Source organism: Chelonoidis abingdonii, chromosome 3 (genome assembly GCF_003597395.2).
Source record: "Chelonoidis abingdonii isolate Lonesome George chromosome 3, CheloAbing_2.0, whole genome shotgun sequence".
NCBI classification, from domain to species: domain Eukaryota; kingdom Metazoa; phylum Chordata; order Testudines; family Testudinidae; genus Chelonoidis; species Chelonoidis abingdonii.
The window spans coordinates 70,145,289-70,162,978 of NC_133771.1; the positions used below are offsets into that span (position 1 = coordinate 70,145,289).

The 17,690-nt window shown below is 42.8% G+C and overlaps 2 protein-coding genes and 1 long non-coding RNA gene across 7 annotated transcripts in view; 2 read left to right on the forward strand and 1 right to left on the reverse strand.

The window, feature by feature from the left end:
* The window catches only part of CFAP206 (cilia and flagella associated protein 206), a 41,080-nt gene extending 39,141 nt beyond the window's left edge, over positions 1 to 1,939 (forward strand). For all 4 annotated transcript variants that reach the window (XM_032771855.2, XM_075063828.1, XM_075063829.1 and 1 more), the window contains one exon: positions 1,458 to 1,939. In XM_032771855.2, coding sequence (XP_032627746.1) covers positions 1,458 to 1,688 — 231 coding nt within the window. In that variant the 3' untranslated portion in view covers positions 1,689 to 1,939. The remainder of the gene's footprint in view (positions 1 to 1,457) is intronic.
* Positions 1,940 to 7,820: 5,881 nt separating this feature from the next.
* Positions 7,821 to 11,982, reverse strand: LOC142046564 (uncharacterized). Its single transcript, XR_012655510.1, has 2 exons — positions 11,526 to 11,982; positions 7,821 to 11,256 (listed from the first exon to the last, which is right to left on the reverse strand). It is a non-coding gene; the product is annotated as an uncharacterized LOC142046564 (long non-coding RNA).
* A 136-nt stretch (positions 11,983 to 12,118) lies between these two features.
* SLC35A1 (solute carrier family 35 member A1) overlaps positions 12,119 to 17,690 on the forward strand; it is a 48,388-nt gene continuing 42,816 nt past the window's right edge. The window contains exons 1-2 of one of the 2 annotated variants that reach the window (XM_032771846.2): positions 12,119 to 12,280; positions 17,452 to 17,629. In XM_032771846.2, the coding sequence (XP_032627737.1) occupies positions 12,265 to 12,280; positions 17,452 to 17,629 (194 nt within the window). In that variant the 5' untranslated portion in view covers positions 12,119 to 12,264. Of the gene's footprint in view, positions 12,281 to 17,417; positions 17,630 to 17,690 lie in introns of those variants that run through there. The other variant, XM_032771845.2, reaches the window with a different exon arrangement.

Here is a 17,690-nt window from a genome sequence, read left to right on the forward strand (position 1 = left end):
TTTTTTTATTTTTTAATTTATCGTGTTAGCACTAGGAATATAGCAACCAACGCTAGTTGAAACATTAGAATTACCACAATTGGATGTAAGGCCAGATTAAGAATCCTGGTTGCGGTGGGGGAATATCCCAACAGTGTCTTTTACCAATTGTGTTTTGAATTTTTGCTAGTGTTTTTAATTACTTTAATTTTGTTAGTAGCATGGTGGATGGTAATCATGACCTTGCATTCCTTTTGCCTAGCAACTTGCAAATAATTTTTAAATAGGGATGCTTAAATAACATTTTTATAACAATTAGATTTATTTTCATGGATACAGGCATTGCATTAGAGTATAAGGTGTATTTTATATTTAATTGTCTGTATTTTAATTTAGGCACTTGAAATTTAAAATTATTTGTTAATAGCCACAAGTTGATAATTACCATAAAAATAAATGTTTTAATGGATTATATTGTCCACATAATGATTGCGAGCACAGGGCATTAACTTTTAAGGCATATATAACTATTACCCACAAAAACAATTACACATTTATTTGCAAAGGAATTTATGGCAAAATGGCATTTTTTGTGTTGTTTTAAAATATATATGTATTTGCCATAAAGCATTTTTTGTACATTTATATTTAATTTTAGTTTTTTTTAAATGGGGTTTTAATTTTATTGTTTTTTATGTGGGGGCTTTTTATGGCCCATATTTTATAATTTATGGGTTTTATTACTATTTGATTAATATTAAGGCCTATGGCCATAATAGGAAAACTTTTATATTTGTTTTTGACATTAATAAAACAAATGTAGTATTCTTTTTAAAATGTTTGATTATAAGTAAATTTTATTGTTGTTGTTTTATTTATTAGGATTGCAATTTTTTTTTAGTTTGAGTGGAACTTTTTTAAATAATACTTTTAATTTTTAATGGGCGTATATCATACCATTTCAAGTTTGTTTTTTTTACCATATTGATAATTTACATTTGTATTTGCATGCATGCCAGGGCCACGGAAACATTACTTGAGGGCACCAACAGCCTGCAGCAGGGGGAGGTGGTCCTTTTGTGGGGACGGCTTAATTCCAAAATAACAACCCATGTTATGGTTCGTTTCATACAGTCCGACAATAACAACTTCATGCCATGTAATTTATGTCCTTTTACATCAATGCTAATATTAACAGTTCACTGGAAGGGGGAACAAACAGACAGTTGATTTTAAAATCCTGGTTCTACAGTATGAAGAATTCACAAAAAGCTTTTTTGTAGCCTTTTCCACAAAGGTTGCCACAGCAGATTGGTGCTAAAATGACATATTCCACAGTTATGGATTTGTGAAACCTGAGGGCGGTACATGTAAAAGAGAAAAATATGCATCATTGTAATCTATAATACTTCCATTTCAGAGAAAAATTATATTTAAGAATAAAATCTTTCTTATTCTGATTCTGTTTTCATATGTAGGCTAATTTGCGTAGGAAATTAACTCACTCCATGCAGACTAATCTCAGTCATATGAGAAGAGATGGCTCCACCCAAGTGTATCTGCTAAAGGATTTTGGCACACAGACTAAACTTGACAACTCTAGCAACGTACCCAGGCCACAGATTTTCCTGGCTGGTCTCCGAGGAGGATCAACCCCAACTACTTGTATGGTCAAAGTGAACTTAACCAGAGCAGTTGATGAAACCTAAATGAAGTTTAAAAGGAGACATACTGAAGTATGGTACATGTTTTAAAAAAAATCCAAACAGATTTCTGAAGTAATGTATAGTAAACTGAATTCTATGCCCATTGATTCAAAGAGTTGTTGTTACACTCCATGATTTCTGTTAGGAACAGCTAAATGGCATTAAGTGATAGTGATTATAAAAAGCCTGAAACATCCAATTTAAAAGAAGTAGAATCCAGGCATGGCTGTAAATTCTGAATTAAACTGGCATTTCTATGGAAGTGTGTGTTTTTGGAATCCTTTAATGTTTTAATACCCTGAGTGCACATCGTAACACTACCCTTAAGAGCCTTGTCTTTGAAGTTTGATTATATTGTAAGAATAATAACTGTTACGAGTTAGAGAGACCAAGGGCTAGATTCACAAAGGGACTTAGGCATTGCAACACTATGCCTGGGTGCCTTGTTGCCTAGTAGAAATCTCAGCTGTGAGTTAGATGTCTGCCCAGGCTCCCCAGGCGTTGTACGGGGAGAGTTAGGTGCCAAAGAAAAAGATTCTCAGAAACCAGTAAGCCGAGCCATCTAAATTAGCCAGAAGTGAAATGCAGTGGGAAGGGAGTGGGTGTAGGTCCAGATTCTCAGAGGTATTTAGGTCCCTAGCTCCCATTGATAAAGGCCATTGTTTCTGAACTGAAGCACCTCCCGCTGCTCTGGATTCTCAGCCATGACCTTTGGAGTTAGACGACTAAACCAGGTCAGTCCTTTTTCATGAAAAATGAAAGAGAGAGATCCCGCTACTCCATGATAGCCCAGCGGTTAGGGCACTGACCTGGAAGACTCAGATTCAAATCCTTCCTTTGCCTGATTTGGGGCAGGAACTTGAACCAAGGTGGCCCAGGTGAGTGCCCTGACTACCAGGCTATTGGGTATTCTGGGCTGGGCCCCTCTCCAGCTCTTCTGGTGAAGCTTTTTCACTTTGTATAAATAATTAAATACTCACCGGGCTAGAGCGAGAGACTGACTCTATCACCCAGTTGTTAAGGCATTCACCTGGGATGTCAGAGAATGACATTCAAATCTGTGCTCCAAATTGGGCAGAGTGGGGATTTAAACCTGCATCTTCCACATCCCTGGTGAGTGCCCTCACCGTTGGGCTATTGGGTATTCTGAGAAACACTTTCTCTCTTGCTCCCTTTTTTGTCTGTGCTGGGCCCAAACCTGTAGATGTGCAGAGGAAGGTCTAGTTTGAGAGTCTTGTTTTTGGGCCACCAAAGCTTTCTCTTGCACTAGGGCTCCAAGCTGCTCAATAGCAGTGCGGTGGTGTCAGGACATAGGTGGTTTTGTCAGAAATTTAGATGCCATGGAGATTTAGGTGCCTATGGGAATAGGTGGCAGTTGAGCAGTGATATTGAGAATGTTAGTGGTGTCTAATTGGTAGATTTAGGTGACTGAAGTGGCAGAAAGGTGCCTAAGTGCCATTGTAAATCTGACCCCAATCCTCCAGTTCTTGCACAAACAAAACTCTCATTGACATGAAATAATATTAACTAGAGGAAAATCATCTGAACCCTTTGTCTATAATCTTCCCTTTCTTGGTAGAATCACTGAGAATGAAATGATAAATTGGCTTCAGCAGTACCAGATAAGGCAGTGTGCTTGACTCTTCCTAATCAAACTTTCTCTGAGGTACTTTCCCACTAGAATAATCCACAGAATCATAGCTAACAGAGAATCAGAGATGGTAGTGTGCACCCTGACAGCTATTACACCAGTTTTCTAGGAATTCTAGCTTTCTAAGCGTTTTCTGTATTCAGTGACTAAATAGTAGTGAGCACACTAAAAATGACTAGATAGTGGTAGACTTCATTGTAGCCTTGCAAAATTTTACTTTCCTGGTAACTTTTTAATTTTTATATCCAAGTAAAATATCCTTTGGTTTTTTGTTTTTTTTTTCCACCATGGTTAGGGCAGGCTAGTAGAATATGTGCCTGGTCTGGCAAAGTCAAATGCTCCTGGTAATTTTACAATTGAGTGAAAATTTGTCTTTACTGTATGAGTCAAGATGCAACAACATCTTAACATATATAAGGGTGAAGAAACAGAAAAACACTTTTCAAGAATGTTGGGACTGATCGATGTTTAGCTCCTGTAAAATGTGTTGGGGTATGTGATTGTACAAAACCATGCTAAGTTTCTGCTCTATCCTTTTGTTCATGTGCTGCATTCAGCTCCATCTACAATGGTGGGCCATATAGGGAATAATCTTTTTAGAAACTGTGTGATGCTGGCAGACCAGGTGCCAGCTCATGCCAAGGCCCCTAGGCCTCAAATGAACACTGACAAATGCACAGACTTTATGAAATGCTTGTGGGATGCTGCATGTATTAATCTCACTTATAATATTTGTATTCCATTTTATATTATAATGAGTGTTTGCACTGCAACCCACTATAATCATGTAAATCACCAAACAGGAAAGAAGCATTAACTAATGTAAAATGCTGACTTTCTACAGGTGTTAGGTCCTGTCCATGAAATAAGCCATTGTGAAACATCCAAGAACAAAGACTTTGCATTCTTGTCCCTCCCCACCCGCACCCACCCCCATTAAGAGGAAACCTGCATATGAACTCATGCCATGAGTTTGAACTCTGGGAGCATAGGGGTCAACTAAAAAATTAGTGGGTGCTTAGCACTCACCAGCAGCCACCTTCCCCCTCCTGTCCGCTGGCAGCCCCACCGATCAACTCTTCCCCTCTCCCTCCCAGCACCTTGTGCCCTCCGCAATCAGCTGTTCCATGGTGTGCAGGAGGTGCTGGGGGGGGGGTAGACAAAGAGAAGCAGGGAAGGAGCACGCTCTGGGGAGGGGGCAGAACTGGGCAGAAAGAGATGGGGCAGAGGTAGAGGCTTGGGAGAAGGGATGGGGCAGGAAGAAGCAGGATGGGGGTAGGAGCTTGGGGAAAGGGGTCAAGTGGAGGTGTGGCCTGAGGTGGACAGGGGGGTTGAGCACCTCCAGGGCCTGGAAGAATCCAGCACTTTTGTCTGGGAAGAAGGGAATAAAAATCCCTGACGAGAAGAAACTAGATCTCTATGCTCCTTAGACTTTGGGAGGGCAAAATTTCTAAGCATAAGGAAGGGATCCCCATCTGCTTTGCCTGTGTTAGCCATAGCAGACAGAGCTTGCATATTAAAGCAGCTTCTATTACCTTTTGGAGCCTAAGACAATAACTCATTTGTGGGTGTATGTTAATTGTTTTATCTTTGCAAATAGCTATATTTTTTTGTCTTATTTAACAATTCTTAAGTCAGTTTATTATAGGATTGCCTGCAAGTGTTGTCTTTAGTATAAGATCTATAGTGCAACTGATCTGTGGTAAGTAGGTTGACCTTACGTCCCTGATTTGGCCAGGACAGTCCCTTTTTTAAGCCCTGTCCTGGCTGTCCCGACTTTTTTGGCAAAAGTGGGCATTTGTCCCATTTGCTTTTGCCAACTTGATCAGTTGGGAGGAGCAAACAGAACAAAAAAGGGGGCTGCGGAGGAATGTGTGGGGAGTGAGCAGTAATGCCAGACTGGGGGGGAGGCAGGGCTCGGGTGGGGGGCAGGTAGGACTTGGGTGAGCAGCGTAGCAAGCCCTGCATGGGGAAAGGGAGGGGCAAGACTTAAGCAAACGGCTAGGGCCAGCCCTGCATGGGGAGGGGGAGGGTGGGATGGCTCAGGTTAATCCCATGCAGTGTCATGTTTTCCCTTTGGGAAATATGGTCACCCTAGGGGTAAATGACTGGTCTTTGAGGATTGGGAGTAACCTGAACATTGTGATTTTTGGAGCAAGGGACCATCTGTCAGAAAGGCAAGCTTCCCTAGGTGGCAAGATAAGAGGCTTATCTGTGACTCCATGGTTAGGCTGTTATAGTGCCTAAGAAGTTTACATTTGATACCTGGTTGGTGAAGTCTAAGTATAGAACTCACAACCAGTTTGGGGTTTGTGCCCTGCTTCTTGATGGTCTGCCCTGAGGATGGCACTCATGCTCTTTAGCCAGTCTAGACAGCTTGACATAATGACTTGGAGGGATTCAAATAGTGAGGCCTAGAGAGCTCCTTAGTGTCTTTCAAATACAAGGTAATTAACTAGGCTGTTGCCACACAGACATGATTGCACTGCAACCCATATTAATTCTCTTTCCACATAACTAGATTGAAAGTTAGATCAAAGGTACCTTGCCTATGTTTTTAAAGAAGAAGGGAGCAAACCCATGTGAGGCACTTAATAAAAAAACAAGAAAAGAAAATGAAAAAACTGCCTGAGGGTGGAATGGCTTATGAATATATTCTCTTCTCTTTTCTTGCGGCCCCAAACCTCTTCTAGCCATTACCATAGTGTGCTTGTCTAAGGCTGGCTGTGCGTGTTCTTTCTTCTCTGTATGTTCTCATGTGTACTTCTCCCCCACAAACTTAGCCAAAACAGTACCCAGTGAAGCCCTCTACCCAGTTAGCTCAAATCCTGTGTGGACTCTGATATACCTTTGTTTTAAGTGGGGACTGCCATAAAGGAGATTAACTCTTTCTATTTTAAATGAAGGGTGGCGGTTCCACTCACTGGCTTCAATGTTTTTCCCAACTCACAACACTGCATATTTTATTTTTCTTTAATCTGCACAATGGTAAATTATCTGGGTCCTGATTTTCAGGATGCTGAGCACCTGCAGGTCTCATTAACGTTAGTTGATGTTCTGCATGTCTGAAAACCAGCCACCTAATGCCTACATAGTCTGCAATTTTTATTTTACTGCTCAGTAACACTTCAGTAAAGAGACACTAGCAAATGAACAGGCACAAGAAGGGCTAAGACTAGAAGAAGATGGTAAATAAGTAGATTATAACTGTCAGGTTTACGTCAGGTGGTGCTGATGTATTAAAATGTCAGTCTCCAATTAACTCCTCTCACCTCCACAGCTGATAGAGGTGTAGAGATTTCTGACTTCTTAGTTCAACGGTCCCCAAACTTTTGAGAGTTGCCCCCCTCCGCCTGTTTATGTCTTGCTGCCCTCCCTCCCCCCACCAACCCCCAGAGCTGGGGCTGGGAGTAGAGACAGTGCACTGGGGCAGGGGCAGACAGGGCAAGGAGGATAAGGCTTTGGGTGGCTTGGGGGCCAGAAGCGGGGCTGCACCCAGGGGTCAAGGCTGGGGGCAGGAGTGGGGCCTGGAGCAGATCCGTGCTGAGGCTGGGAACAGGGCCAGGAGCCAGGGACATGACTGAGGCGTGACTGGAGCAGAACTAGGGGTGGGGAGGTGCTACCTCCTCACCCCTGAGGGGGCTGGCCTGGGTCCCGCCATGCCTCCCCTGGATGTTTCTCCATGCCCTGCTGGGGGGTACGCCCCATATTTTGGGGACCTCTGTCTTAGTCCCACATCTATTATGTCAGAGTGCTCTGATTTTCTCTGCCCCTGGCACAACTCTTATCTTAAAAATTCTAATAATCCCTTATTTTTTGTGGCTCATTCTGACGCCATTCCTAATTTAAGAACTGAAACTGTGACTACAATTAAGTAATATCAGATTGTAAAATACTAATAGGGCACTGTCAAATCCTTTTATGCCAAGAAAAATCAGTATATCTTTAATTTACCAATTCTGACAAGAAATGGTTGGCCTTAATTATAACCTACAACAAAAACCTATAGCAATTTTTTTTTCTTTCCCTTCTATGGATTCTTCTCTTAGAGAGGGTAGGAGTGACAGTTATGATGTTCTTTACTATACTGGTGCTGAAACTTTATACAGACCGAGGTGGGGTTTTGTGATCCTTAACTATTTATAAATCACTTTGAAATCCTCAGAGAAAATACTCTATTTAGCGCTGGCCCAGCTTCCATCCTTTCTGGGGCCGTCCAACCCACTGAAGTCAACAGAAAGTGCAAATTATCACAATTGCCATGAACTCAGAACATGAGATCAGAAGTTGCAGTTCTTCTGTGATGCATTTTGGGACATTTTCAGTGATGTTTGGCATGGCCAGGTCTTTCTGTGCATCACCACTGGATAATAAATGATACCAGTTGGCATCCATTCTGAAAACTGGCCAAGCCATAATTGGCCTAGCAAATCTGAACATGTGACAACTGAATAATAAATATTAAAAATGAATTCAAAATACAGTTTATTTGCTATTTCATTTATTCCTGAATATCAGTTAGAAATGGGAGATGCGTACTTCAGTTGTGTACAGTTTGTGTTCAAGCATTTATACTTATTTGGTGACCAGCAAACATTAATTTAAATTCAAATGCTGATGGTTGAGGAAACACCCAAAGGGCAGTTTCACAACCAAATTCCTGTGATGCTCATAAAAACAGGTGTTGAATTCCAGAAGCTCAGATAAGGATTTTTAATCAAGAAACTGTCCTGGATAAAAATGTTGTTTGTTTATACGTAAGTAATAGTCTTTAGAACCTTTAAACAAGAATGTCTTTACATAGGCCCCAATCCTCCTCTCAAATAAGTAAATGGCAAAGCTCTTATTGACTTTAATTGGAGTATGATCATGTGCCCAATTAACTTTTTTTTTAAATATCTAGTATGCTGACATCTTTGTTATTGTAGGGCTGCTCATAAGGGCTGGGAATATAGATCAATTTAATCTTTTCACTCATATTCATGTAAGTACAACCCTGAAATGTGGGATTGTACTAAGTATGTGGGACAGAACTAGTGGTATGTTCGAACTGTGTGTCAAAATGTGCAATGGAAAATAGGGGTATGCTTCCAAACTCCTTCCACTTGAGATGGTGCTCTCAATGGATTGTACAGATGTTCAGAATATGATCACACAGTCTTTGCTGAGTTCTTTGGCCTGGACTCCCATTCAGTCATGTTCATATATACCCCTGGACTCTATGGCGATCCTTGGTAGGGCTCAGATGCCATGCAGGGCTGCTTAGGCTTGTGTGATGAATTGGGGCTGTATCTGTGCAATATATAAATTCTGCATGATATTGTGAAGGTGTATTATGAAGAAGTGCTGTATTATGAGTGCCCATATGTTTATGGATCCAGGGCGTACAGCACATACACCGCAGACAGATGCAAACGGAAATATTTAAGGTTAATGACAGTGCTTAAATCTCACAAAGGTTATACAAAAAAAGCAGCTGCATCCTTATAAAAATAGTTTAGCTGTTTCCTGTGGAGGAGCAATGGAAAGTAGGAAAACAAAGCCAGGCCAGATGACCAGGAGTGGCTAAAAATAAACACACAGGAGCCAGACAGGAAGAGGGAGTGTGTGGGGAAAGAGAGCAAGATCACAGAATCTGGGCAAGAGGGATCCAGAAGAGAGAGATCATCCAACATGTAGTAGCCTCAGGGGGTCCCGGTCTACTTTTGTGAGACCAGATGTCCCTAAGGATTTTGGACAACCCAAGGAACACCTCTGCCCCAGGGGCGTAGCTAAAATTGTGCAAATGATGTAGTTGCACCAGGGTTACATGGCTATGGAGACCCTATCAGATAAAGCAGCGTTCCAGTGTAGTGGGTCGCTACGCTACTCATTCAAATTGGACCTGGCTGTAAGTTCTCAAGGCAGTGGGTGAGGGACTGGGGGGCAAGTTTTAGGTGGACTATGGGGTGAATGAGGAGTGTTTGGGGAACTATGGAGTGAGGTGTTGGGAGTGAATGGGACATACTGGGATCGTAGGTTGGGGATAAGCAAAAGTTTAGATTTTGGAATCAGGAAGGGGGCCCCTAACCTATTCTTGCATTAGGGCCATAGGTCCTTGTTACACCACTTCCCTGCCCAGAGAATGTGCTGAAGTGATGAGGAAACTGAGGCAGAGACATTGGCTGTAGTGCTTATTTTGTATGAACTGTACTCTCCTGTGCTTTACATGATTAAATATAAAAAAGCATAAAGGTATTAGACTGTACAAAGTGTGTATGTGTGTGAGAGACAATTTTTTCACAATTACTGTATGCTCTTGAGAAAGTTAAACTATGATAGAAGCGCCACACCTTTTGGGTGGAGTCCTGTGAAAGGGGTTTGTTTAACTGGGGTATCTTTAGCGAGGGAGTGCTGGGCATAAGACAGGTGGATTAAGGTGATCCATTTCTGAAAAGAGTCCGTGCCCAGGAAATGTGATAGAGAAGGCCAATGGAGGAACCAGTGCAGCAGCCTGCTGAGGCTTCAGAAACTTAACAGGAGACGCAGCGCACTCAGGGGATGCAGAGCACAGACTCTTGGATTCCCCTCACAGCCGGTGAAGTGCATGAATAGGAGGGAATGTTCACTAGGATCTCTGACATCTTAGTATCTTTTTGACTGGTGTTACTGATAGGGAATAAATATTGGTACCTATTAAAAATAATCCCCCAAACCCATCCACGTGTGATGCCAAAATGAGCTGTCACTCAAAGTAAATTTTATAAATTGATTATATTTACCTCCTTTCTTTGATAAGCAGTTAACTAGTTAACATTGATCAAGTATAATAATTGATAGCCCTAAATAATATTAATGGGGAAGTTCATATTTTGCAGAGCTGTTACTTTAGGCTCTCTGCAAACTCAATCAGATGTCACTGTGTCAGTTACTCAGTTCACATTTTCAGGTTTTCCTAGCAACCACAAAATGAAAGCTGAGATTCCAGAGGACCGGAAAGCAGTTTGAGAGAGGTGCTGATAGTTGAAATCAGAGATCAATCTGGGCAGTATGTAGTGGTACAACCTATCAGGCACTGGGAACAGAATTTTCATGCAACTTCTTGCTTTAAAAAAAAAATTCAAATTGAGCCCAAACCTAGACGCATTCAGATAATAGACTTTAAACATGTCTTTTCAGTAGGGCTGTCAATTAACCGCAGTTAACTCACACGATTAACTCAAAAAAATTAACTGTGATTAAAAAATTAATCACGATTCATCTCACTTTTAATCGCAATGTTAAACATTAGAATACCAATTGAAATTTATTAAATATTTTCAGATGTTTTCTACATTTTCAAATATATTGATTTCAGTTATAACAGAATACAAAGTGTACAGTGCTCACTTTATATAATTATTTTTAATACAAATTTTTGCACTGTAAAAATGATAAATTGTATTTTTCAAGTCACCTCGTACAAATACTGTTATTCTCTTTATCATGAAATGCAACTTACAAATGTAGATTTTTTTTTGTTACATAACTGCACTCAAAAACAAAGCATTGTAAAACTTTAGAGCCTACAAGTCCACTCAGTCCTACTTCTTGGTCAGTCAAAAGCTAAGACAAACACGTTTGTTTACATTTACAGGACATAATTCTGCCGGCTTCTTATTTACAATGTTATCTGAAAGAGAGAACAGGCATTGGCATGGCTCTTCTGTAGCTGGCACTTCAAGGTATTTACGTGCCAGATATAACTTAGATAATGTTTTTACTTCAAGGTCCCAGAGACACAGAGAAGGTTTTCATCTTGAGGCTAAAAGACCAAAAACATCAAGACACTTGATCACAGCCTTGGATAAGCCAAGAGACTACTCACACTTGATCTTAGCTCACAGCCCCTTCATGCTTCGGCCACCATTCCAGAGGGTGTGCTTCCATGCTGATGATGCTCTTAAAAAAAAAAAAAAAAAAAGCATTAATTGGATTTGTAACTGAACTCCTTGGGAGAGAACTGTATGTCTTCTGCTCTGTTACCTGTGTTCTACCATATATTTCATGTTATAGCACTCTTGGCTGATGACCCAGCACATGTTGTTAGTTTTAAGAACACTTAGGCCTGGTCTACGCTGGGGGGGGGATTGATCTAAGATACGCAACTGCAGCTACGAGAATAGTGTAGCTGAAGTCAACATATCTTAGATCAAATTCAAATTACTTACTTTGCATCCTTCTGGCGCGACTCCCCCATCAACTTTGCTTCGGCCTCTCGCTGAGCTGGAGTTCAGCAGTCGATGGGAGAGCAATTGGGAAGCGGTTTATCGCATCTACACTACATGCGACAAATTGATCCCCGATAGATCGATCGCTACTCCTCAAGCCGGCGGGTAGTGTAGATGTCCCCTTACACCGCAGACTTGACAAAATGCAAAGAAGGCACCAATCTGAGATTTCTAAAGCCAGACACAGCACTGGACCCAACATTTAAGAGTGTGACGTGCCTTCCAAAACCTGCCAGGGACGATGCTTGTGGAACCTGCTTTCAGGAGTCTTACCAGAGCAGCACTCTGATGTGGAAACTACAGAACCTGAACCACCAAAAGAGAAAATCAGCTTTCTGCCGGGGGCATCTGACTCAGCTGATGGCAATTAATATGCGTCGGGCTCTGCCCTGGAGCCCTGTGGAGCAGCACCCAGCGCTGGGATGGAAGCAGGCCCCAGGCCGTCCCGCTAAAGCCCTGGGGCGGGACGAACTGACTGGCCCCGAGAGCCGCCACCGCTCACACCTATGGGGAACGGGGACACTAAGCGCAAACAGGCCTCGGGCTCTATGGTGACGCAGCTAGACGGCCGCTCATGCCGACCCTCGCCGCTCTCTATGGTCCCTGGGAGGAGCGGAGGGGGTGGCGCCCGGTTGCCGGCTCCGGTTCCACGGTCTCGCCAGTTTAAGCTGCGGACACCATGGCGGCTCCGAAAGGTGAGAGACTCGGTACCGGAGGGATGGGACAGCCCCCTCTCCGCGCGAGACAGATCCACGGCGCCGCCTGTTCCCGCCCCCGAGTGGGAGCTGCCCGTCCCGCAGGGGCAGGTGCTGCCGCGACTAATTATTGCGCCGGGGGAGTCACGACTGGGCACCCCCTCCCCCCACGGTGCAGGCGCATGAGGGCCCCGGCTGCGGGGGGAGCAGGGGGATGTGTGTGTGTGGGCGGGCGGGATTGGGTCAGGCTGTGGGGGGCAGGGGGATTAACGGGGGGAATGTGTGTGTGGGTAGGGGTGTGTGGGCGGGATTGAGTTAGGCTATGGGGAGCAGGGGGACTAATGGCAGGGGGCAATATGTGTGTGGGTGGAATTGGGTCAGGCTACGGGGGGCAGAGAGATTAACGGGGGGAATGTTTGTGTGGGTAGGGGGGTGTGGGCGGGATTGGTCAGGCTATGGGGAGCAGGGGGATTAATGGTGGGGGGGATATGTGTGTGGGTAGGGGTGTGTATGTGGGATTGGGTCAGGCTACGGGGGCAGAGGGATTAACGGGGGGAATGTTTGTGTGGGTAGGGGGGTGTGGGCGGGATTGGGTCAGGCTATGGGGAGCAGGGGGATTAATGGTGGGGGGGATATGTGTGTGGGTAGGGGTGTGTATGTGGGATTGGGTCAGGCTACGGGGGCAGAGGGATTAACGGGGGGAATGTTTGTGTGGGTAGGGGGGTGTGTGTGGGATTGGGTCAGGCTATGGGGGCAGAGGGATTAACGGGGGGAATGTTTGTGTGGGTAGGGAGGTGTGGGCGGGATTGGGTCAGGCTATGGGGGGCAGGGGAAGGCGAAGGGGTTAATAGGGGCGGTGGGAGAAGGGGGTTAATGGGCTGGGTCGGGCTGTGGGGGTGCCAGGGAGACAAGTTAATGAGGGATGGGGCTGGCAATGGGGGGGAGGCCAGGGCGTTATGGGGGAAGGGGAAAGCTGTGGGTGTTGGATGAGGGGTAATGGGTGGGGGGCACAGATATAAAGGGTCGTTATTGACTTAAAACTAACACTTTATTTTATTTAGTGCCAGCCTTCGAATAGTAAACATTTTCAAATGTACTCTTCATACTTGGGTTGTTGTAGCTGTTTTGCATTTTTCAGGTCTTGGCTACACTGGCGCTTTACAGCACTGCAACTTTCTCGCTCAGGGGTGTGAAAAGAACACCCCCCTGAGCGCTGCAAGATATGGCGCTGTAAAGCGCCAGTGTAAACAGTGCCGCAGCGCTGGGAGCGCGGCTCCCAGCGCTGCAAGCTAAACCCGATGAGGATGTGGAGTCCATGCAGTGCTGGGAGAGCTCTCTCCCAGCGCTGGCGCTGCGACCACACTCGTACTTGCTTTGAAGTTTCAAGTGTAGCCGTACCCTCAGCATGGACAATGAAACTGAACTGGTTGATTTCCGTTTTTGGTCATGGGCACTTACATGTTTTCAATAAAACTCTAATATTGTCATGGAAACTTTCTGTTTGTGCCTTGTAAATCATCTGGTTGTTGCAAAATCTAAATGTTGGTCCCAAAGCCAATTGATAGTGCCCTTTGAAATTGCATAGGGAAGTATATGAGTTTTTCTCTCTCCAAGGATATAGTTAATTTACATGATTGCAGCAGCGGAATGTGTGAGTTTACCTTGTAGAAATATGTTATACAATAAAAGGCATCACTCCCTTAAAACAAACAAGCTGAGGTACAGGTTTAGTCAAATCATTATGATCAGTTCACTTGCAGTAAACTTAGAACACTCATTCAGTAATTAACAGAGAACAATAAATTTGTATAGATCACACTACATTTTTTCAAAATAATGGAAGCAAATTAAAATCTAGAAGCTGTAGAGTGCACAATGCAATTTTACTAAAGTTTGTCAGCCAGGGTACCTACATATATGCACTGTGTCCTCCATTACAACATATCACATTTCAGAAACCTGCAGAGAGGTATTACAGAAGGTTTTATTTATTAGTAATAATATGTAACTCTTTTATAGTGCATTTCATCAGTAGATCTCAAAGCACTTTACAGAGGAGGTCAATATCATTATGCTATGGGCCAGATTCTGCCATGCTTGTGTTGAACAGTATCTTAATGCAATAAGCAGGACTACTTGGGTACTTGTGACAGACTGGGGTTTGTTGGTGTTACAAGTTGGGGCTCCTCCGGGATTTCAACTGGGAAGACTCTGAAGCTCGGGATGCGCTTCCTCAGCTAGGGGAAATCTGTAACCCACACACGTTCTGGGTGTGTGTTCTGTCCCACCTAGTGGCACCGAGACCACTTAAAGAGAGAGATGAAATGAGTCTGCTCTACAGCCTTAGCTAACAGCCAGTTGGTCTGTAGCACCAGAGGTCCCTGGTTCAGTTCTGCCCACCAGCGACTGGGGTCTGTTGGCGTTACACTTGCAGAATAAGATATCGCTCAAACTGAGAAAATATGGCAAATCTAGTTGTAAAACGTTACTAGATGGTGCGTTAATGCAATGGCTAAGAGTTCTAGAGTCATTTCTGAACCACTGGAAAATTTTAGATTCTGGACTTTTCAAAGGTGCCATGAAAAATATGGCATTAAAATACTACTTAAGAAATTCTTTTAACTAAACATAGATTTGAATCAAATCAAACCAAAATGGCAGAAAAGGGCAATAATGCTGCCACAGAAATTGTAAAAATGATCAGAAAGAGAGTACAGGAGGAGATTTTCTCTTAAACCTTCAAAATTGACGTCCTGTGTTGGAAAACCAAAATCACTTGTTTTTATATGATTCAAAACCTTACTCTTCCTAATTTTTATGTTTTAATGTTGTCAATTATAATTCACATATACAGGTAAAAAATCTGTCCAACACTACTTTGGTTGCAGTGAGCTGTTACTGTCAGTACATTCTAACAGGAAATTCCAGGATCATGGAAAGATTATCTTCTCCTCTGCCCCTTCTCCCAGATAGTTTTCTTGGTCCACCACAGAGAGAATGGAAGAGTGCTGCAGACAATAATGCTGTGTTTGCATAAGGAAATGCGAGGAGCATAGAACACAAAAAAACCGTCTTTTTCGACTGGAGAGACTGAGCCCTGGGTCAAATTCATCCCTGTTACTCCATTGAGGGCGGTGAAATCAATGTTACTTTCACCAGTTTTAGTAGTAGTACCTGATCCTCTTCTGCCAGAATTGAACTACATATGTAAAAACAAGGGTAAAATCACTTTTTACAACTAACAAAGAGCTGTCTCACATCTTTATAATAACCATTAGAAAAGAATTAGTTTTGGCTTGTTTGATCAGACAGCTTTAGAAATTGTATTTTTAGAGTTGTGTGCTGCATTATTACGATTTAGTATAAACACAGGACTTTGCATGTACTTCATATGTAATGGATACAGTTAGGTGTTTAGATCCAAAATCTGACATATTTTAGAACTGTTTTAATCTGGTAAGGCATGTCCTTTGGATTTAAAATTTTAAAACTCTCTCCATGCTGTTGCCAAATAATGTTAAAAATAGAAAAGCCATTCTGTGTGTAGCTCAATAATCCATTTGACCTGTTGTTGCAGACAGGTAGTCATCCAGCCTGCATGGAAGTTAATTTACTAATCCCTCTTGCAGAGGTGTTCTGATCCAGTTTAGGGATGCTATTACACAAACAAGGAAATCACGTTCAGTGTCACTGTGTCTTTCGTTATGAGAGCTATCCTGCATTTTGGCCATGTTCCTGACCTCATCCTGCCACGCTGGCAGTTGGTCCTATAGTGTAGTTAGTGTCTACCAAGGGAAGCTTTCTATGTTCCTCTTGGCACCCACATTGTGGTGCGTGTGGCAACCCCCACAGCAGAGCCTTGGCTGCTTCTGCCTGCCAATAAATACTTGCTTCTACTCATTTACCTACTACCGTGGATACTGTTTACTGCAGAAGCTCAAGAGTCTGACTTGGCTAGAACGAGGGGAACATTGGTAGTCAGACACAAAGCAGAAACCATGTCTTCTGAACTCATTTATATTCTTGCCTACTCCAATAATTTATTTCATATACTAGAAGGTCTGTGCAGTCTTACAGGAGTAATTCGTAAAGTCAGGTGCATAGGGAAAAAAAAAGTCAAAACTGGGGGCTTTTGTTTCTGTACACTGTGTTGTAGTGATTATGTTGCTGTTTGTACATTGTTGCCCAGTTTGTGCATAGAGCTGCCCCCAGGTGAAGGTATGGACCACCTCTTTGTTACCCCACATAACCATTATTCCCACCTTCTCTGATCAACTGTCACATCCCCGCCACCACAAAACCTTTGGACTACAGCATTGCATCTGGTTCTCACAGGGCCCACTGATGATTGAACCTGATGATATTTTGAACAAAAACAACTTTAATTCATGCTTGTAGCTGTTTCAGTGACTTCACACTTACTCTATGGATGTTCTAGGCTTTGGAGTGACACACGGACAGAGTGACAATCCTGGAATCTTAGTATATAGATGTACTATTTATTTGCTGTCTCATTACTATAGTGATGGAACCTCTCCTTTTGTACTATCACCAGAACAGTATATGAGAGGGTTGGGAAAGAAGCTTTCATTTATAACTGACTTTCCTGGATTGATCCTATTGTCTGTTACTTATTTTCTCATCTTTTCTTTTCCACTCTCATCTCAATTTTTAGTACATCTTAAACCTGCCATTTTTGCCGCTTTGTGCAGAGACTTTTGCTGTTGCTACTCTGAGAGTCTGGTCAACTTTCTCCTCAGTATGCAGAGAACTAGTTATAGCTCACAGCAAGTGGTTGTACACAAGTTATAGAGACAAGAAGATAACAGTGGAATATAGATTATAGCATAGGTAAATATCAGTGTATGATTATACTCTTTTGAGAGCAGTGGCGTTCTTTGGTAAAGGAGCCCCCTTGAAATCAAGCATAGCTGGACATTCCTTTCTCAGACAGACTCTTTGAGGTTCCAATTTAGAATTCTTAGATACTGCAGTGGAATTGTAGTGAAACTACAGTGTGCTACTATACTGCATTTGAGACTGCGCTACTGCTTTACAATGTTTGGTTGTGTTCTTAGTTTAGAATGAGGAACCTGGTGAGTTGCTGTAAGTATACTAGTAAGTTGCTCTTTGTTTCATGTTCCTTACGGAGCTATATTTTTTTCTTTCAGAGAATGTCAGTTTATTGTTTAAATTGTACTGCTTGACGGTGATGACCCTGGTGGCTGCAACGTACACTGTAGCTTTACGATACACGAGAATAGCAGAAAAAGAACTCTACTTTGCAACCACAGCTGTGTGCATCACAGAAGTTATCAAGTTATTCCTGAGTGTGGGTATTTTGGCCAAGTAAGTATGAGTGCTAACCCCTACTGGAACTGCATTCTCACTCTTCTTCATACACACATGC